This window comes from Podarcis tiliguerta (assembly GCF_965153285.1).
Source record: "Podarcis tiliguerta genome assembly, chromosome: 14".
NCBI lineage: Eukaryota > Metazoa > Chordata > Lepidosauria > Squamata > Lacertidae > Podarcis > Podarcis tiliguerta.
Genome location: NC_139547.1, coordinates 48,291,740 through 48,313,106, shown reverse-complemented (window position 1 = coordinate 48,313,106; position 21,367 = coordinate 48,291,740). Strand labels below are relative to the sequence as shown.

General features: G+C 46.8%; 1 protein-coding gene across 2 annotated transcripts; it reads right to left on the bottom strand.

Moving 5' to 3' along the window:
- Positions 1-21,367, bottom strand: FLCN (folliculin). 2 transcript variants are annotated; one of them, XM_083413557.1, is made up of 12 exons: positions 21,207-21,367; positions 19,695-19,965; positions 16,919-17,065; positions 14,217-14,438; positions 13,374-13,534; positions 11,756-11,847; positions 9,566-9,756; positions 7,429-7,542; positions 6,891-7,014; positions 3,873-4,004; positions 2,619-2,724; positions 1-2,001 (listed from the first exon to the last, which is right to left on the bottom strand). In XM_083413557.1, exons 2-12 carry the CDS (start codon positions 19,941-19,943, stop codon positions 1,800-1,802), a joined length of 1,740 nt encoding a protein of 579 aa, XP_083269683.1. In that variant the 5' UTR covers positions 19,944-19,965; positions 21,207-21,367; the 3' UTR covers positions 1-1,799. The 2 variants fall into 2 exon arrangements, with proteins under 2 accessions (XP_083269683.1, XP_083269682.1); XM_083413556.1 differs by lacking the exons at positions 19,695-19,965; positions 21,207-21,367 and having other exon boundaries at positions 16,919-17,512.

Here is a 21,367-nt window from a genome sequence, read left to right as displayed (position 1 = left end):
GGGGAAAAAATACAGCATTTTTTTTAATTATTCGCATTTTTTCATACGCTTTGAAATAATTAACAAAAAATCAATAAGGACCTGCTAACATCTCCAAAATGGAAATAATAGCTAGTTTTGTTAGAGGAATCTTCCTGTAGAGCAGATTAGTATAAATATGTTAACCGCATATGCCAAGATAAAAAATGTTAAAATCAGACACCGCAAACCCAGGCTCACCTTCTATTATTTTTTTTCACGGGGAGGTTTTAAAATAAAACATTAAATATTTTAAGTTTAGGTTTTCTTTCCCAGCAAAGGAGATTTGTGGAGTTTGCCCACCATCACCTTAGTTATGCAATTAGAAATAAAAACTTCATGGGGAAAGGGAGGGGGGGAACTAACTAATGTTTACGTTCTTGAACACGTTTCAAAAGAAATTATTTCCATATCTGCAAATTCCATTTCACCAGAAATAGGTTGTGCAGCAGCAAAAGCTACTACCTCCTAGGCTGGGTACAACTGGGTACAATCTATTCAAAATTAATCCTTCAAGTCCCACTGAAACCAACAGGAGAGAGTTATTGGCACCCTTGAAATATTCTCCCATTTTGCAACTGAATGCATGAGCTCTTGCACATGGAAGTAGTTTAGGAAGAGGATCTGGGTATGTAACCATGCAGGATATAAAGCTGCAATGCACTTGCAAAACATTTCTTTTGCTTCCTTTCCTTTTGCTACTGGCAAATAAGTCTTGGTAAGTAGGCAAGAGTCAGATCTTGCTAAAAGTGCAGGGCAGCAACATAACTCTGGATAAGAGGGATGCAAGTTCACGTTGCCTTCCTCCAGAATACAGTACAGGACCTTTTGAGGCAAGATTTCACTTATTTTTAAGTGTAAGCTTCTGTTTTGCTGCAAGAAAGAGGGCATCCTGGAATAGGGCTGTCCTCTCCCCACTTGCTCCGCTAGGCAGGTCAATATGAAAATTGGATATCACCACCTCACTTGGGAGCGTGGCCTTCCTCCCCAGTTCTCTCCGGCCTAGCTTCCCGCGCAGGGCGGGTGACAGGGCCTCCTGTCCTCCCATTGCCTGAGAAGAAGAGGTCTCCACAAATCCGTTCAAATTAGAGCAGCCAAATATGTCTTTTTCAGCGTCTCAGCCTGCTGGACGGCTTTTCTCGGACGATTCTTGAGATGGGGAGTTTGGGGAATCAAAGGTCACTTCCCACAGTACAGGCTTGCTTACTGGAGGAAGAACTTCCAAATATGGGGGGAACAGGATGGTTGCAAACTGGTTCCTAAATGCAGACGTTGCGACAGGTGCCCCCTCAGGAATAGTCCTGTCTGTGAGTTTGGAGGGGCATCAAATAGTAGCCACTTAATTTTGCTTAGATGCTGCAGGGCATTTGAGATACCAGTTCAACCCATCCCTAGACTAATTCAAATTCTCAGGCTGCCATGTGTGGTCACCAGATTATGAAAGGTGTCGATGAAGCCTGCCTCACCAGGCAATAAAACACCTCACCCCTCTAGCCTGATGTCACAGAGGAGAAAGTCCAGAAGCCCTCTCAGTCCTCAAATTTCAAGAGGTAACAGCTTTCTTGCCAAAGAAGCTTCACCATCAGGAGGAAGGATAAGGCGCTCCAAACCTATTGCAAACCAGCACACAGAAGCACGCTCTGATCTGTGGAGGATACGCCATGAGATTCTGTGTCCCCTTGCATCCTGAAACAGCCGGGCTGCTCTGCTGCATGGAAAACATCCAGGCTGAAGGCTCAAGCGAGGGTTTCCTCCAGCAGAGCCGAAAGAGTTCTAGTTTCCTAGTTTCGAGACTCCGAAGAAGTTGGGCTGCGGACCGTCGACATCAGGTGAGACTTGTAGGTCTTGCTCAGGCCGGTCATCCAGAATTTCAGCAGCTTCACGTTGTCCTCTTCGGCCGCTCCCAAGATACTCAGCAGCTTCTGGGTGTCTTCCTTCGGCCTGCTGTCCACTTTCGTGAATTTGAAGAGGACCTTCACTTTGCTGCAGAGGGGAAAAGGAAAGAAAATTCATACGCAGCCAACACTTCGCGTATTGGAATGCCGTACAGTCATACCTCATGTTACGTCCTTTTAGGTTACGTCCCGCGACGACCCGGAGGTACTGGAAAGGGTTACTTCCGGGTTTCGCCACTCGCGAATGCGCAGAAGCGGCAAATCGCAACCCGTGCTCTTTTCATGTTGCAAACGGGCCTCTGGAATGGCTCCCATTTGCAACCAGAGGTACCACTGTATAATATTCTCTCTCTAAATATCTGAAGGCAGCTCCGTACTGGGAAGATTTTTAATGTTTAATTGTTTTTATATAAGTTGGAAGCTGCCCAGAGTGGCTGGGGAAACCCAGCCAAATGGGCAGGGTATAATTATTATTATTATTATTATTATTATTATTATTATTATTATTAAGCTGAGGGTTTGATAAAGCCTCTGAACAGTCATTGGCATGAATCAGAAGCAGGGGAAATTGCTGTTGCATTCAGGTTGTTCCTTGCAGGCTTCCCAAAGGCCTTTGACTGGCCACTGATAAAACAAGGTGCTGGGCTTAAGACAGGGCTCTGGCCTCATCCAGCAAGCTTTTTCTCAAGGCCCCTGGACACTTACTTCATCCACTCCTCCTTAAGGCAGACAAGACATTGGTCCACCACGTCCACAGAGAGGTTTTGGTTTGTCAGGGCGGCTTCAATCTTGTTCAAGATGGTGGGACCAACTGGAACCGGAAAGAAAAATACTTGGCTGTGCTCTGGAAGCAGGCAGTGCAGCATTGGGCAAAAATATGTACTTACAAAATTTCTATCACACGCAGGTACCTCCTCAAAATCCACCTTGTCCTTTGGCACAACCCCATAGCTTGCATTGTCTTACTATAAGGGTCATTAATCCAACCTCTGCAATACAGGAATCTCAACATGCGGTCCCCCATCCCATCTGAAACCATACCGGACCCTGCTTAGCTTTGCAAATGTGCTAGCAGTTTTCCTGCTGCCCCAAACTTCCATGCAGGTACCGTATTTTTCCGTGTTTAAGGCTAGGTTATTTTATTAAAATATTATGCTAAAAACTTGGGTTCATCTTATACACGGATAGTGGAGAGGTGCGATTGGTGGCTGCCACGAGCAGGATATTGTCCATGCCGTTTTTGCGGGTGATTGGTGGGTGCTGCAAGGTCTGCTGGCTATCGGCTTCTGCAGCAATTGGGCAGGCGATTGGTGCTTGCTTTCAGCAAGCATGCCGACGATTGGTGGCATCGCCAATATGTATGCGATTGGCTGCTGTGTTCCTGCGGGTGAGCGATTTTCAGCAACGCCCCCCCCCCCCATAAAGCTCAACAACTCTGGGCAATCTCCCCCCTCCCATTTTCTCTATTTGGAGTCTTATACATGGGGGTATCTTATACATGGAAAAGTACAGTATTTCATGCCACAAACTTGACATCTTTCCGCAGGGCCTGCAAGACAGAGCTATTTCACCAGGCCTTTAGCCAAGGCACAGTCTGACCCCCTCCTTTGGTAATCCTCACAGAACTCTGGCCCAATGGTTGCCATTAATTTGATTCTGAATTGAATGAAGTGATTTTAGAATGTATTTCAATTAATTGATCGTGATTTTATGTAGACTGTGTTACTTTTACTGTTGTTAGCCGCTCTGAGCCCGGCTTCAGCTGGGGAGGGCGGGATATAAATAAATTATTATTATTATAATTATTAAAAATGACTTCTCTTTTTGCGTTCCTAATTCCTCTCCTCCTCCCTCCCCTAAAACAAACAACATGGTAGGAGTCTCTGATTTAGCGTGGTGACAGTTGTTTCAACATGCCTACCACAAAGGACTCTGTTCTTGCTATGACACGCTACTTACCTCTGTCTGCTGCCACGGGGCTCCCGCTTGTGACCACAAATTCGTATTTGCTGAGAGGCTGCTCATCGTCAAACAAGACAGGGTAGAGGCTCGACCGTGTGGCCGTGCGGACTTCCACAAGGACGGTGAACTCTAAAAGGGAAAGAAAGACCACACCAGAGTTTTGCAAACAGTAACTCACCACAGTGCAGCCTTTGAGACACGTCCCTAAATTAGTCACCGGATAATTAGTTACCACACCAAGAGACAGTGCAGTAGAATGGTTAGAGCAGGCATGGGTAACCAGGGGCCTTCCAGATTCTGGACTGCTACTCTCATCAGCATGTCGTGTCCAACATTAGTCACAAGAGTAGACCCACTGAAATCAATGGACAGGAATGCTAATGACTAACGCTTGGGACGCGGGTGGCGCTGTGGGTTAAAGCCTCAGTGCCTAGGGCTTGCCGATCGAAAGGTCGGTGGTTTGAATCCCCGCGGCGGGGTGTGCTCCCGCTGTTCGGTCCCAGCGCCTGCCAACCTAGCAGTTCGAAAGCACCCCTGGGTGCAAGTAGATAAATAGGGACCGCTTATTAGCGGGAAGGTAAACGCCGTTTCCGTGTGCAGCTCTGGCTCGCCAGCAGCGATGTCACGCTAGCCACGTGACCTGGAAGTGTCTTTGGACAGCGCTGGCCCTTGGCCTCTTTGAGTGAGATGAGCGCACAACCCTAGAGTCTGTCAAGACTGGCCCATACGGGCAGGGGTACCTTTTAACGCTGGATTCAGCCCAGAGATTGTGCAGGAAAATAAAGTAAAATAAAATCAACCATTGTAAGCTTTATCCTGATGGGGTAGCGAGCAAACGTATTGATGTATACATTTTTGGACAGGCTACACAGGAAGAGATGTGGGAATAGTGTGTGGAAGGGTATCGTTAGGAGAATCTGTTTATTGTCAAGAGCGTTTGTGCAGGAAAACAATCTCAGCCTGACAAAAGCAGACGCTGAATTCTTCCTGCTGAATCAGGGATCCGGCTCTGATCATGCTTTTCCTCTGAGAACATGGCTTAATTTCTATGCATGGGTAAAGTTAAGACAAGGGGGTGGCTCTATAGAAGACTCGTGTATCTTACAGGCTTGTGGACTCCACCTTTGTCGGTTCCTAAGCTGCTACTGTTGTCAGGACCAAAAAAAGCTGTCTTAAACGTCACAACTGGAGTGATTCATTGAAGAAAATCTAATAAAATAGATTTTTTTGGGGGGGGGGGAATCCCACATGAACAACATGCAAATTCAAGAGGATCTGTTTTAAGTCTACCAGATCACGTTTCACCCAGATCCTTTGGAAAAGCAAAGAAGCAACTGGAGAGGACTAGTGCCCATGGCGGTCTCTCAACATTGCAAATGTACCACAAGCAGGGCCAGATTTAGGTTTGATGAGGCCCTAAGCTACTGAAGGGAACGGGGCCCTTTCTATGTCCAGCTGTCCTTTGCCAACAACAAATTGTCGCTGTTTTTTGTGTTGAATATATGCTATATGGTAATTTATGGACCTAATAGGTATCTAAGGGTGGTGCTGTGGTCTATACCACAGAGCCTAGGGCTTGCCGATCAGAAGGTCGGCGGTTCAAATCCCCGCGACAGGGTGAGCTCCCGTTGCTCGGTCCCTGCTCCTGCCCACCTAGCAGTTCGAAAGCACGTCAAAGTGCAAGTAGATAAATAGGTACCGCTCCGGCGGGAAGGTAAACGCCGTTTCCGTGCGCTGCTCTGGTTTCGCCAGAAGCGGCTTAGTCATGCTGGCCACATGACCCGGAAAAACTGCGGACAAATGCTGGCTCCCTTGGCCAGTAAAGCGAGATGAGCGCCGCAACCCCAGAGTCGTCCGCAACTAGACCTAACATCAGGGGTACCTTTACCTTTAATAGGTATCTAAAGCCATTTGCACATGACAAATAGGAGCCTACACACCACAAAACACTGTTGCTGTATGTAGGTTTTATTTTATTTGTTTTTTATCTTATAGTTTGGAAATGTACATCCAGTCCCCCCCCCCCTTTAAATTTTTCTGGAGCCCCCAAGGGAGTGGGGCCCAAAGCTATAGCTTGTTTAGCTTATACGTAAATCCAGCACTGACCACAAGCCCCAAAATGTGCCCCCCCCCCTTGGCTACCTGGTACTTTTGACTGGAGACACCAGGATCTGACACCCTCCACCTTCTGCCTACAAGGAATGTGCTCTACCACTGAACTACAGCCTGAGCTTTATTCTTTCCTGTTGGCTCAACTGTCCTTCACCAACACTAATCCCCAAGGCAGCTTGCGAACAAATCAGTAAAACACAGATAAAATTGATACATATTTCCAGCTCTAGTTCCAGTCAAACACCCTGAATTCCCAATTATTCTGATGAGAGTTAGAGTCGAGCTGCGATAATGATAAAGTGCGGTGCCAAGGAAGTTTTTTTTATATATATTTTAAAAGCTGAGCAAAGTTGAAATGATCTGCAAGGGGGTGAGGATCTGCCACATACGATTCAGAAAGGCAGTGTGATATAGTGGTTAGCGTGTCAAACTAGGACCTGGGAGACCTGGGTTCAAATCCTCCACTCCGCCATGAAACTCACGGGGCCTTCTTGGAAGTGGCGCCTTCCCTGTGGAACGCCCTCCCATCAGGTGTCAAGGAGATAAATAACTACAGTCATACCTTGGGTTACAGACACTTCAGGCTGTGTTTTTTCGGGTTACGGAGGCGCCAAAACCCAGAAGTACCAGAACGGGTTACTTCCAGGTTTCGGCGGTTGCGCATGCGCAGAAGCACTAAATCACTCTTTGCGCATGCGCAGAAGCGCTGAATCGCAACCAGCGCATGCACAGACGTGCTGCTGCGGGTTGCGAACGTGCATCTCGCACGGATCACGTCCACTGTATACAACTTTTAGAAGCCACCTGAAGGCAGCCCTGTATTGGGAAGTTTTTGATGTTTGACGTTTCTGTATGTGCTGGAAGCCGACCCAATAAAAAGGGAAGAGGTTAAGGTGCTCTTACCAGATGACAGAATGTGGGGCGGGATCTGCACGTGGGGAGCGAGGCCCAGAAAGTTGCACCGATAAGCCTCCTCGTATGTGTCGCTGTAGGGGATGATCCGAACGCAGCCAATGGGCAGCATGGTCTGGCAACGGAAAGGCAGCAGGGTGAGAACCCGCCCCAGGCACAGGTTTCGCTCTCGCGACCCGCAGCTCTGCCCGGGGCAAGTCAGCAGCAGGCTGGAAGGGGACAAGGGCTCTCTGCCTGCCCCGCCCCCCTCCTGTGACATCAGGGCAGCCCAGCCAATCACCGCCAGACACCTCTCCGCCCCCAAGATGCATGGGCCCGGGTGACTGAGAGTAGACACGGCTCTGGCGAAAGGGCGGTAGCTCAGTCACAGAGCACCTGCTCTGCAGTCGGGAGGTCCCGGGTTCAAATCCTGACATCTCCCTGCAGGGCTGGGAATTTCTGAAGTCCCACAGAGCCCCTGCCTTTCAGTGCAGGCAATATTGATCCAGGTGGACTGAAGGTTTGATAAGGCAGCTTCTTAGGTTCCTACCCGAAGGACGTCGAAGGCGGACTGGACAAGGTCTGCGTCCCGCGCTTTCCAAATGACCTGGTTCCCCATGAGCACATGCCACGCCAACATGCGGAAAGCGGAAGGCCCCAGAACCTAAAATTAAAGCAGGGGAAATGATGATGATGATGATGATGGTGATGATAATGATAATGATAATAATAATAATAATAATAATTTATTTTTTATATATCCCGCCCTCCCCAGCCGAAGTCGGGCTCAGGGTGGCTAACAACAATAAAATAGTACAACATTCTAAAATCATTTCATTATAAAATTAATTCAACTCAAATTGATGGCATCCATTAGGCTAAAGTTCTGTGAAGATTGCCAAAGGAGGGAGTCAGGCTGCGCCCTGGCCAAAGGCCTGGTGGAACAGCTCTGTCTTGCAGGCCCTGCGGAAAGATGTCAAGTCCCTCAGGGCCCTAGTCTCTTGTGACAGAGCGTTCCACCAGATTGGAGCCACAGCCGAAAAAGCCCTGGCTCTAGTTGAGGCCAGCCTATCCTCTCTGAGGCCTGGGACCTTCAGGATGTAATGATGTAAATATTACCATCCATTCTTTTAACGCACCCTCTCAAGCTTCATACAGGGGTCAGCAAACTTTTTCAGCAGGGGGCCGGTCCACTTTCCCTCAGACCTTATGGGGGGCCGGACTATATTGGGGGGGGGGAATGAATGAATTCCTATGCCCCACAAATCACCCAGAGATGCATTTTAAATAAAAGCACACATTCTACTCATGGAAAAACACACAGATTCCTGGAACATCCGCGGACCAGATTTAGGGGGTGATTGGGCCGGATCCAGCCCCCGGGCCTTAGTTTGCCTACCCATGCTTCAACCAGTCATCTTTCCACTGCAGTCTTCAAACTCAGCCGCCTATGTTCTGAAAACACTGTCCCTTTGGCTTACCATTGTTATGAATTTAGAATATAGGCAGAATCTTTAAACGCCCTAGGTTTATAGGGGCGGGGGCGGGACATGGCAAAAGTGGGCGGAGCCACATTGCCTGATGAGGAGCGGTTGAAGGAGCTGGGTATGTTTAGCCTGGAAAAGAGGAGACTGAGAGGAGATAGGATAGCCATCTTCAAATATGTTAAGAGCTGTCACATGGAAGAGGGAGCAACCTTGTTTTTGCCTGCTCTGGAGGGCAGGACTCGAACCAGTGGCTTAAGGTTACAAGGAAGAAGATTCCGGCTAAACATCTGAAAGAATGGCGGTAGGAAGTGTTTGGCAGGGGAATGGACTTCCTCGAGAGGTGGATTCTCCTTCCTTGGAGGTGTTTAAGCAGAGTTTGGATGGCCATCTGCTATGGATTCTTTCGTTGAGATTCCTGAATTGCAGCGGGTTGGACTAGATGACTCTTTTTTATATATAAAATTAATTTTTGCATTTTCAATTTGACATACAATAAGAAAAAGGAAAGCAAAGAAACACAATAAAAACATGAAATCCCCTTTGACTTTCCTCCCCACCCCCTTTGTGGGGATCCTCATATAACGATTTCCCCTCTGCTTTTCTTCCGTGACTCAATTACGATAATTCCTTCGCCAATCCATGGTTCCAATCTTCTGCTGACCCTACCAATGAATCTCATTGTTTACAATAATTTTTCAAATAGATTATAAACCTTCCCCGTTCTTTATTAAAATTTGCCTCTTCCTGGTTTTCTAATTCTTCCTGTTAAGTTTTGCCATCGTACCTTGGGTTACAGACACTTCAGGTTGTGTTTTTTTGGGTTACGGACCGGTCGAAACCTGGAAGTACCGGAATGGGTTACTTCTGGGTTTCGGCGGTCACGCATGCGCAGAAGCACTAGACCGTACTTTGCGCAGGAGCGCCGAATCGCAACCCGCGCATGCGCAGACGTGCCACTGGGGGTTGCGAACATGCATCCCGCATGGATCACATTCACAGCGTCCACTGTAGTTCATCAGTTTTATCTGCCACTCTTCCTTGGACGGAATTATTCCTTCTTTCCTTCTCTGGCCTAGCAGAATCCGGGCATAAACAGTTTCATCTGATCAGATGGGCTGGACTCTTGGGGTCCCTTCCAACCTCATAATTCTATGATTATTTTTTTTAAATGCTGGCCCCAGGTCAGCACCCCACCTGTACCTGTCTCAGGTGCCGGAGGGACCGGAAGCCCTGGTTCCGGGGCGCCATATTCCAGTTGCTGCAGTCCAAGGTGAGGGAGGAGTCTGTAGGGCTTTTGACAAGCTCTCGGGGTTCCCGTGCGTCCCCCTGGCTTGGAGCTTTCCCTTCCTCCTCCTCAGAGTTGTCCCAGCCTTCTGATTCTTCCTCAAGATCTCCAGGAGAAAGAGAGAAAGGCCTTAAGGAAGGAAATCCCATTTCCATGCTCCTTCTGAAGAGAAAAGGAGCTGTTTGCATACATGCATTAAGCAGCGAGTGTGGTACTAAGCTGGTGCTAAGAAAACACAACAAAAGTCGTGTGAGGGTGTTTGGGGAAGGAAGAGAGAGACGGGTGAGAGAAAGAGATGGGGGGTCTAGTGGAGAACTGGAGGGGGGGGGAGGAAATCACATTTGGTAACCAATGTGTCTCTTTGGTATTAGATAGTACATGGGTAAAAAGGTAAAGGGACCCCTGACCATTAGATCCAGTTGTAGCCGACTCTGGGGTTGCGGCGCTCATCTCGCTTTATTGGCCGAGGGAGCCGGCGTACAGCTTCCGGGTCATGTGGCCAGCAGGACTAAGCCGCTTCTGGAAAAACCAGAGCAGCGCACGGAAACGCCATTTAGCTTCCTGCCGGAGTGGTACCTATTTATCTACTTGCACTTTGACGTGCTTTTGAACTGCTAGGTTGGCAGGAGCAGGGACCGAGTAACGGGAGCTCACCCCGTCGCGGGGATTCGAACCACCGACCTTCTGATCGGCAAGCCCAAGAGGCTCAGTGGTTTAGACCACAGCACCACCCACATTCCTAGTACATGAGTAGGCAAGTCCAAAAAGCTTGGGATACAAATTTTCCCGGCCCTCTAGCAGCTATGGCTGCTGATTTCCCAGAAGTCATGTATTTAGCGTTCATTCTAGAAGCGTATACACTCGATTCTGACCAAACTAAGCCTCCTAGAGCAAAATATACGTCAGTGGGCCTAGTTTCATGAAAATCGAGTTAATGCTAAAAACATTACTTCTGACAGATGAGCCTCGTAACCGCTAGAGGACCGTGAAAATGTGTCTCTCGGGCATTTTAGACTCATCTCCCCATCTACTGTCTGAAACCCAAGGGTGCATTGATTACCAAATGAGAAATATATCGGCATTATTTTCAGCTCACCTACTGCACTAGTGAGTGTGTGTGTGTGTGTGTGTGTGTGTGTGAATGATCTGAGTGAGAGACAATAGAAGGAAAGGTGAGATATACCATATTTTTCCGTGTATAAGACATCCCCATGTATAAGACGCCCCCTATTTTGGGGGACTCCAAATTAAGAAAACACCCCACAGCACTACCCATGCATAAGACAAGCCACAATTTCTAACCTATTTTTTTTGTTAAAAAAAACCCTAGTCTTATACACGGAAAAATACGGTACATCCAATATATACGTAAAATCAATATATAAACCCCGCAAGGTAAGAGGTAAAGAGCCAACACAGTTCTGCAGAGAGACTTGAGGCCGGCGTTTCCTAGTCCAAGCTCAGCACTCATTCCTCCCCCCAAAATTTTTGGGGGGGGCGGATGGGGGTGTCAGTTTGCATTTCTTAAGAGTACTGATCTGATGTGTCTAGAACTTTCCTATTCTGATTAATTCAAGAGGGTTCTGGAAGCTTTTCTGTGTGAAAGAAACAAGCAAAAGGTTCATGATGTTTGGGTTATTCCTTCCGAGAAGCTGAGTACAGCCAGCTTAAATTGGTTATCTCTTTCTGTCAAGGTCATGCTGACTATAAAAGGCCTGAAGGAGCCTGGGTTTCACTCTTTCTGTCTCTCTTCCTTCTGATGTGGTGTTCTGTATATAGTGTTAAGTAACGTTTCGACTTATTATAAGTTATTGTAAGTTCAAGTTAAGTCTGCTGCAACTGGACTTCTTATGGACAGTGCCAGTCTTGATTGTATTGGATTTGTGACCATTACTGCTCAGGTGTCTTCAGTACCAAGCAAAAGCTCTGCTGGATGAAATCCAATTGCCTCTGGTCTTTTTTGGGGGAAACCTGCAACGTGTTTTAAGTTTTTACTCCGCTAACTGTACGTTGAGGTTCTGTTCTGGATCAATGTTGAGTAGAACTGCATGACAACCACTCCTCCACCCAACACTTTTTCCAACTCAAGCAGCCACAAGCCTTACCAGCCAATTTCTCCATCTGAACAAGAGTATCCTCTGTGGGTGCACCTTCCAGAAGCTTCTCTGTCAGTCTGCTGCCGCATGCCTTCAGGAGCCTGAGGAAGCGAGAAAGGACCCCGGATTTAAGTAAAGATGGCACAGCAAAAAATGGCACCTCTATGTATCAGCTGCGGGCGGGCAACGGTTTCAAGTCCTTCCGACAAATGTCTAGTTGGTGTTGGTGCTGACCTTTAAAGCCCTAAACAGCCTCGGTCCTGTATACCTGAAGGGGCGTCTCCATCCCATCGTTCAGCCCGGACACTGAGGTCCAGCGCCGAGGGCCTTCTGGCTGTTCCCTCCCTGCGATAAGTGAGGTTACAGGGAACCAGGCAGAGGGTCTTCTCGGTGGTGGCACCTGCCCTGTGGAACGCCCTCCCGTTAGATGTGAAGGAAATAAGCAGCTATCTTATCTTTAAAAGACGTCTGAAGGCAGCCCTGTTTAGGGGACGTTTTGAATATTTAATGCTGTATTGTTTTTAACACTCAATTGGAAGCCGCCCAGAGTGGCTGGGGAAACTCAGCCAGATGGGTGGGGTATAAATAATAAGTTGTTGTTGTTGTTGTTGTTGTTGTTATGGGAAGCAAACTCCGCAGATCCTCAGGTCTGATCCGGCGCAGAGTCCATTACAAATTTATCTGAGACTTAATCAATGAAACAGAATCCAAGGAAGTTGAATATTCAACCAAGATCTTTCCTTGATGGTTAAGCACAGCTGTCATGCGACGTGAGCAGGGCCGGATTGAGGATTGATGAGGCCCTAAGCTACTGAAGGTAATGGGGCCCTTTCTACGTCCAGCTGTCCTTTGTCAACAACAAATGGTCACTGTTTTTTGTGTTGAATATTTGCCCTATGGTAATTTATGGACCTGATAGGCATCTAAAGCCATTTGCCCATGTTGCCATGCAACCAGTCCATGCAGAATGTAGGCACCCTATATATAGAAAGGAGCAAACGGGTGATATTTTAGGGAGCAGGCTAGCAGGCGGGGGCCATGACTTACATCATAGGAGCCTACACAACACAAAACACAGTTGCTGTATGTAGGTTTTATTATACAGTGGTGCCCCACAGGACGAATGCCTCGCAAGACGGAAAACCCGCAAGACGAAAGGGTTTTCCGTTTGCAGAGGTGCTTCGCAAGACGAATTTCCCTATGGGCTTGCTTCGCAAGACGAAAATTGACGAAAAATTTTGAATTTTTTTTCCGCTCCAAAACCCCTTTTCCTGAAGCGCTAAGCTGCTAAAAGCATTTTAGCAGCAAAACCGCTAATCCCTTAAGCCTAAAAAAGCCGTTTTTAGCCCTTAAAATGTCAATAGCGCTAATAGCGCTAATCCGCCAATGGGCTTGCTTCGCAAGATGAAAAAACCACAAGACGAAAAGACTCGCGGAACGGATTCTTTTCGTCTTGCGAGGCACCACTGTATTTGTTTTTTATCTTATATTTTGGAAATGCACATCCTGGTTTTTTTCCTTTAATTTTTTTTGGGGGGGGCCCAAGAAAGTGGGGCCCTAAGCTACAGTTTGTTTAGCTTATGCGTAAATCTGGCACTGTACTTGAGAGACACACAAAGTGGGTTACCAAGCAAAGGAGGTGTGGAGGCAGGCCCACAGGTTCTCGTCGTTCGTCAGAGAGGTGAGGGAACGAGCGGCGTTTCCGTTCCGCTGGTGCAGGAAAGGCGTAAAGGCCGTGTTCATGCGCTGCGCCCGCTGGGGGCATCCGTACTGCTCAGCTTCAAAGACCTGCAGGACAGACGAGCGAGAATGAAGACGGACTGCCTGTGAGGAGGAAATTATGGCTTGCTGTAAAACTGGACAACAACTTAGTAATGGAGGGAATGGAAATTAAAGAAGAGAAGATGTGGCAACAGGAGGAGGAAACGGGCATATATTTGCAACAGGAGTGGGAAACATGATTTGAAGAAATTGTATTAAAGTAATTTGGATGGATTTGCAATAATGTGGAAAACTAATAAAAAAATTATATTTAAAAACAGAAAATGCACTGAACCCTTTTGCTTTGCTTTATTTTTGTTTTTTAAAATAACTTTTATTGGTATTTTCCACACAACAACACAAAAAATATTGAAAAATAACAATACACAAAGCACAAAAACCGACATTCAAAAAAAAAAGAAAGAACCCAAATCCGTATCTTACAAGTTAATAATATAAACACTAAAAACAAAAACAATCGACTTCCATCAATCCCACAGCACCTACTTTACCTCTCATTGTGTCTTCCTGTTTTTCTTATCATCTCTATCATCTTGGGAAGACAAGGAAGTTATGTTGGGGTAAAGGGGTTTTGTATATGACGATAAATGTTTTGGAATATTTTTGGAGATTTAATAAAAATGATATTTTAAAAATTCAATGAAAAATATTTGGAAGAAACAGCTGCAACCCCCAAGCTTGCTCCCACCTTGAGCGCTTTGCCCTGAAGCTCGTCGATGATGCCTCTGACTTTGCCCAGCAGGAAGGGCCAGGAGTTTATGAGGTAGATGCGGTCCATCATGATGGCAATGATGCTATACCAGCGCTGGAAGCCGCGCGCCAAGCTGTCTTTGATGAAGAAGGTGTGGCTGAAGACGAAGCCGTGCTGCTCGTCGCCAAAGAAGATGGGGCCTTCGCGTCCCGGGCAGACCTGGCAACGAGAGCAAACTAACACTAGAACCCGCCGACATGCAATGGAGCTGAGCGGTGGAAGGTTCTGGATACATACGAGGATGTATCGTTTTGGCCCGAGTATAAGCCGCACTTCCCCTCCCAAATTCCTTTTTTTAAGAAAAGTTTCTTTATTAACAATTTCAACATAACAAAATATCAAAACATATCATGTTCATTATTTTCCCAGCTTCCCATCAAACCCTCCCTCCCCCCGCGAGTCTTTCCTCAGCTCCTCTCTCTGATTTCTCAACACATATTGTTCTCTGCATTCTTTTTTTTATATATAAAATATTTATTAAAATTTTCAGAACATTACAAAAAGAAAAAAGAAAAAGAAGAAAAATACACAAATAAAAGACAATTAAAAACAATTCAATCTTTCATAACTTATCTTGCATTTGCTTGTTTCCCGGACCTCCTCACACCTCCCTTTTTTGTATTCCAGTTCAAATTATTTATTCAGCAAATCCTTTCCCTCTTTACTTTTATCCTTATCTTTGATCTTAATATATTGTAACTTTGAATTTTCACCTGTTAACAATCCGTTTTTACATATTCCTTCATAACATTATTACTAAAAACCACTTAACCTCAATCCAACATCATTCTAACATTCATTAATTTTGCAATATTTCTGTAAGTAGTCTTTAAATTTCTTCCAATCTTCTTCCACCGACTCTTCTCCCTGGTCTCGGATTCTGCCGGTCATTTCCGCCAATTCCATATAGTCCATCACCTTCATCTGCCATTTTTCCAAGGTGGGTAGATCTTGTGTCTTCCAATACTTTGCAATAAGTATTCTTGCTGCTGTTGTGGCATACATAAAGAAAGTTCTATCCTTCTTTAACACCAAAAGTCGGCCTTTAAAATTGTCTAAATCCTTATCTACTATGTTAACAATCAATAAATTTGTGTATGTTTATTCAAAACCTGCCAAGGAGTCCAATTCATTTTGGGTTTTTTTTAAAGTGACTTGTAAAAAGTTCCCATTCTTCTTTGAAGTCACAGTTGTCCTCATCTCGCAGTTTATATGTCAATTTAGCCAGTTCTGCATAGTTCATCCATTTCTCCTGCCACTGTTCTTTTGTCGGGGTTTCCTCATTCTTCCATCCTTGTGCTATCAAGACTCTTGCCGCTGTTGTTGCATACATAAATAAGCTCTTTGTTTTCCTTGGCAGCTCTCCCCCCAGAGAACAGCCCGGGAGTGCGAGGCAACGGTGCCCATCCTATTCGTGGCGCCCCAACCTCCCCCAAGTTGCCGAATTTTAAAGGTGCAGCTTACTTGCAGGTGCGGCTTATATTTGGGCCAATACGGTACTTGTTTATGCAGTGCGGTTCATCTGTGGAACTCCCTGCCACAGGAGACAGTGATGGCTACCAACCAGGGCAAGAGGACCAGGCAGGTTCGTGGGGGAGAGAGCTTGCAGAGTTTGGGACTTTTCAGTTCAGAGAAAAGGCAAATAAGAGGCGACATGATAAAAGTTCTTTAAATTATACATGGCAAGGAGAAAGTAGGTGCATAATTTTTCCCTTCCTCCCTCATAACACTAGAACTTGAGAACATCCAAAGAAGACTTAGGACAGATAAAAGAAAATATTTTTTCATACAGCGCACAGGTGCTCGGCCACTGATCACTTTCCTAAATAGTGAGCGAGGGAGATTTGATTTGATTCACTGTATTTCTAGGCCGCTTTCATTCAAATGAATCCCAAAGCGGTTTGCAAACAATAAATAACAACATGCTAAACCAGAATAAAAAAATGTAAAGGGACACCTGACCATTAGGTCCAGTCGCGGACGACTATGGGGTTGTGGCCGAGGGAGCCGGCGTACAGCTTCTGGGTCATGTGGCCAGCATGACTAAGCCGCTTCTGGCAAACCAGAGCAGCGCACGGAAACGCCGTTTACCTTCCCGCTGGAGCGGTACCTATTGATCTACTTGCACTTTGAGGTGATTTCGAACTGCTAGGTTGGCAGGAGCAGGGACCGAACAACTGGAGATCACCCCGTCGTGGGGATTCGAACTGCGGACCTTCTGATCAGCAAGTCCTAGGCTCTGTGGTTTAACCCACAGCGCCACCCGTGTCCAAACCAGAATAGAACATCACAAATACAGAATAAATCATATAAAATAATGAACAAATCACCAATCTGACAATTACCATCTATAAAACACCAACTGAAAAATAATATATGTTTACACCATTACAACAAAAGTCGTATTATATGATTAACAAATCAATACGGCATTTATAATCTGTAAAACAATATTAACAACTTAACAAAATAGCAACTTTTTTTAAAAAAGCTAAGCACTCTTTAAGTTCATATACACTCTCATAACTCAGAATCTTCCACTCTGTTTGGCTCATTAAAATACACATAAAATACACATAATGCACGAATGTTAAGCCAGAGGATGCTTCTGGCAATTATTTGCATGGTATGTGGCTCACCTCACAGCTGAGGCTGCGGACGCAGGCCTGGCGCACGATGCTGAAGAGCTGGGGGTGGTTTGGGTGCTGGTGGCTGACGTATTTGATGGAGGTCTCTTTGTCATGGCTGACGTAGCCCGGGTGCCCTGCAGGCAGAGAGCGGCACCCCTGGTGGCGGAAAGAGAAGCCGGAGTTAGTGTATGTCAGGGACCATGCTGAGAAGGGATGCACTGAGAAGGAATGGTGGGTGCCTTCCTCTCCCCCTGCTCCTGATCCGGATCCTGAGTATTCCCAGGAGCAGGAGGACAGTATAGATTTGGAACAGCGGTTTGCAGAGGGACACGGATCAGAAGGCAGTAGCTGGGAAATACTGGATGGGGAACAGCTAGGAGAAGAGACACTGGAAGAGAGAGGGTTAACAGATTCACAGTCTCTGGGCAGCATTCGCACCCCCTTCTCCAAAGTCACGGAGAACTCAGAAAGTGGCAGAACAGAAAGCACAGAGGGTACGAGCTCAGATTACAAAACGTAGAAGTGACGTAGATTAAGGGGGTGTAATCCTTAATTGGGAGCACAGCCATTCTAGGAGATGTGTTCTTTGTTCTCTCGCTGGTATTATTAAAGTTTCTAACTGGTAAGAAGACTCCTTTTCCTTTGTTCTGCTTATCTACTGCCACGGGGAAAGGATGCCCTGAAGACTGACACTGTAGGAACACCACGGGGAAATGTACTTCCTTCTTTAGGTAAGGGGTGGTGAGGAGCCTCTTGGATGGTTTCCCATAATAGCTGCAGCCCATTAAAGGAGCCTAAGAACCTTGAGCTGCGATAATGGGTCTTGCATGCCTGGTTAGAGGGACGCGGGTGGCGCTGTGGGTTAAACCACAGAGCCTAGGGCTTGCTGATCAGAAGGTCGTGGTTCGAATCCCCGTGATGGGGTGAGCTCCCGTTGCTTGGTCCCAGCTCCTGCCAACTTAGCAGTTTGAAAGCACATCAAAGTGCAAGTAGATAAATAGGCACCGCTCCAGCGGGAAGGTAAACGGCATTTCCGTGCGCTGCTCTGGTTCGCCAGAAGCGGCTTAGTCATGCTGGCCACATGACCCGGAAGCTGTACACCGGCTCCCTCGGCCAATAAAGCGAGATGAGCGCCACAACCCCAGAGTCGTCCGCGACTGGACCTTACGGTCAGAGGTCCCTTTAGCTTTACCTTTGCCTGGTTAGAGAAGTGGAGGAAGAAACCTCTCAACTTTTACGTGGCTGGAATATAGCACACCGTTCACAAGGCAAGAGTCAAGCACAAAGCTCCATCCACTTTTGCCTTGCACGTGGCCCCCAGAAAGTCATTTGTGAGAGAATGCGGCCCTTCAGCTGAGGAAGGTCCCCACTCCTAATCTAGACACGATAAGGACATGAGAAATCTGTTTGTGTCACAAAGGATTTATTATGGGGTGCAAATTAGTTTCCGGGTCCAATTCAAAGTGTTGCTTTTTCACCTATAAAGCCTTATGCGGCTCAGGACCCCAATACTGCAAGGACCATCTCTCCCCTTATGAACCGACCCAGACCCTGCAATCATCATCTGAGGCCCTTTTCCACATGCCCCCTTCTTAGGAGTTCCGGAGGGTAGAAACACGAGAACAGGCCTTTTCGGTGGTGGCTCCCCGCTTGTAGAATGCTCTCCCCAGGGAGACTCTCCTGGCACCATCACTGCATATCTTTAGGCACCAGGCAGAAACATTTATTTTCCACCAGGCCTTTAGCTTTCAATTATCTATGGTGGGTGGGATGTTATAATCTAGGGCTGCCATACATCCAGAATTTCTCGGACATAGCCAGGATTCATCCGTCGAAAATGGCATCCGGGTCAAATTTTCAGAAAATGGCAAAAGTATCTGGGCATATGACAGCCCATATTGGAAGTGTTGATTTTTTTGGTGATTTTCCTAAAAAATAGGTAAAAAAAACCCTTTTTTTGGGGGGGGGAGATTTTGCAAAATAAAATCTATTATTATGACAACCCTATCATAATCCAGCTTTTTAAAAGCAGAATTGTCTTTTGCTTTTGTTTTTCAATGCTGGTTTCAAAATACGAGTTTGATTGTTTCTCCATTCTGAGTCACTTTTGAGTTACTATGGTTAAAGAATGACCAATAAATTTAATAAATAATAGCAACAAATCCTCCAAGTATTTGCACAAAGGTCCGTATATTAAAAGCTATGGTTTTCCCAGCAGTGATGTATGGAAGTGAGAGCTGGACCATAAAGAAGGCTGATCGCCGAAGAATGGATGCTTTTGAATTATGGTGCTGGAGGAGACTCTTGAGAGTCCCATGGACTGCAAGAAGATCAAACCTCTCCATTCTGAAGGAAATCAGCCCTGAGTGCTCACTGGAAGGACAGATCCTGAAGCTGAGGCTCCAAGACTTTGGCCACCTGATGAGAAGAGAAGACTCCCTGGAAAAGACCCTGATGTTGGGAAAGATGGAGGGCACAAGAGGAAGGGGACGACAGAGGACGAGATGGTTGGACAGTGTTCTCGAAGCTACCAGCATGAGTTTGACCAAACTGCGGGAGGCAGTGGAAGACAGGAGTGCCTGGCGTGCTCTGGTCCATGGGGTCACGAGGAGTCGGACACAACTAATCGACTAAACAACAACAAAGCAACAAATCCTCCAAGTATTTGCACGGGAGTAATTTCCACAGTGCTTGAAGGTGAAGACACAGAGTCTTCCACTGACAGGCAAGATACTGACACTTCCATTCTGGTGCAAGAGCAGCTCACGGTCTCAAATCTACTCGCCTCGCACATGTCGGACTTCTTTGGCCCTGGGCTGCTGGAGTCTGCGCTGGCACCTTCCGCCGGGCTGTGGGACCGGATCCTGCTGCTCATCTGAATGCCTCCTTCCTCCTCTTCTGCCTGCTCACTCTGCCCGGGGCTGTCTCCGCTGCCCGCCCCTTGCGGAAGAGGCGAGTGCAAGACCTCCGTGCAAAAGAGGGTGCGAGGCCCGTGCAGCTCACAAAAGTGGCAAAGCACAACGATGGCGTTCATTGCGGCTCCCCGGCAGGAATCCCTGGAGAATCAAGAGAGAGGCACAGGTCTCAGACACAGTCTTTCCAGAACCTGTGCCTCAAAAAAGAACCCACTCGCATTTCTGGAGGAGCAAAGAGCAGCATTTTTCGCACTCTGCTCCCTGAAAAACTGGCAAACCCTCCCCTAGTATGCCCTATATTTAATATATTATTTCTAATATTTATATCCTGCCTTTCTACAAGGAATAAGGTAGCTGCCAAAATGAAAACATACCAGACAAAGCTCCTTGATAGTGGAGTGGGGTGAACTCACATAAATTTATATCAAGATGGTATACAGTGGTACCTTGGGGTAAGTACTTAATTCGTTCCGGGGGTCTGTTCTTAACCTGAAACTGTTCTTAACCTGAAGCACCACTTTAGATAATGGGGCCTCCTGCTGCTGCTGCGCTGCCGGAGCCCGATTTCTGTTATCATCCTGAAGCAAAGTTCTTAACCTGAAGCACTATTTCTGGCTTAGTGGAGTGTGTAATCTGAAGTGTATGTAACCTAAAGCGTATGTAACCGAAGGCACCACTGTTCATGATTCTCCCACCTCCATTTCCTCTTCACAACAACCCTGTGAAGTAGGCTGGAACACCGGAGCTGGTCCTAAGGTCAGCTGTAAATTACACAGCTGAGCAAGGACTTGAACCCTCATCTCCCCAGTCCATGCCCAACCCTGCAACTCGTACGCAACGCTGCCTCCCAGTACAAAATGAAACCGCATTGCTTAAATACGTAATCTAAAAACTGCAGTCCAAGGGCATTATAGCTAGCTAGCTATAGCACCAGGCACCTCTTAGCTGACAATCCAGCAAGTCTTCCCCCCAAGACTTGCCCTTCCCTGTCTGGGGTCTGTAAAAGCTCCTCCATCTTCTCACCCATTAGCTATTCCCAACCCTCCTTCGTGTGTTGAGGACAGCTAGGCAGCTAGGCAGGAGCAGATCTGTTTGAATATTTTGAGTTTGAGCTGCGACCTGTTTGAATATCATTTCTGGCTGCTTGTTAGCTTCTACCAGCATATTAAGCCAATGCAAGCGAGTCTAGTCAAAAGTGCAGCACAGGGAAGTTTTTAAAATGCATAGATTCTGGAGTGGGGACTCCCCATGCTGCTTGCCTTGAGTTCTAAACATGCTCGCTCCTTCTCTCTGCAGGAAACTTGAGCTCAACAAAGAAACACCCCCAACCCACCATCCCTAGCCATACTCTGACATTCCCAAGCATTCCCCCAAGACCTTACCCCTTTGTTCCCTCCGCAGGTGCAAAGCCAAGCTCCTAGTCCTGAGTGAGGTCGGCTTCTATCGCGGGTCTAGGGACAGCATTCTAAACCTTGCTTCGCCCACCCTTCTATGCGCATGCGCAGCTGTCCAAACTTCTGGTCCTGCCCGAAGCGCCTGACAC

Bases quoted from the DNA above. Each gene is read 5' to 3' on its own strand.
- FLCN (XM_083413556.1), bottom strand. From the start codon at position 17,341: ATGCTGCCCAGAGACTGTGAATCTGTTAACCCTCTCTCTTCCAGTGTC. The intron at 11,848-13,373 runs GTAACCCACTTT...TCGCTTCCTCAG, and splicing joins CTCCACACCTCCTTTGCTTG to GCTCCTGAAGGCATGCGGCA. The intron at 9,757-11,755 runs GTAAGGCTTGTG...TTTCTCCTGGAG, and splicing joins TCAGATGGAGAAATTGGCTG to ATCTTGAGGAAGAATCAGAA.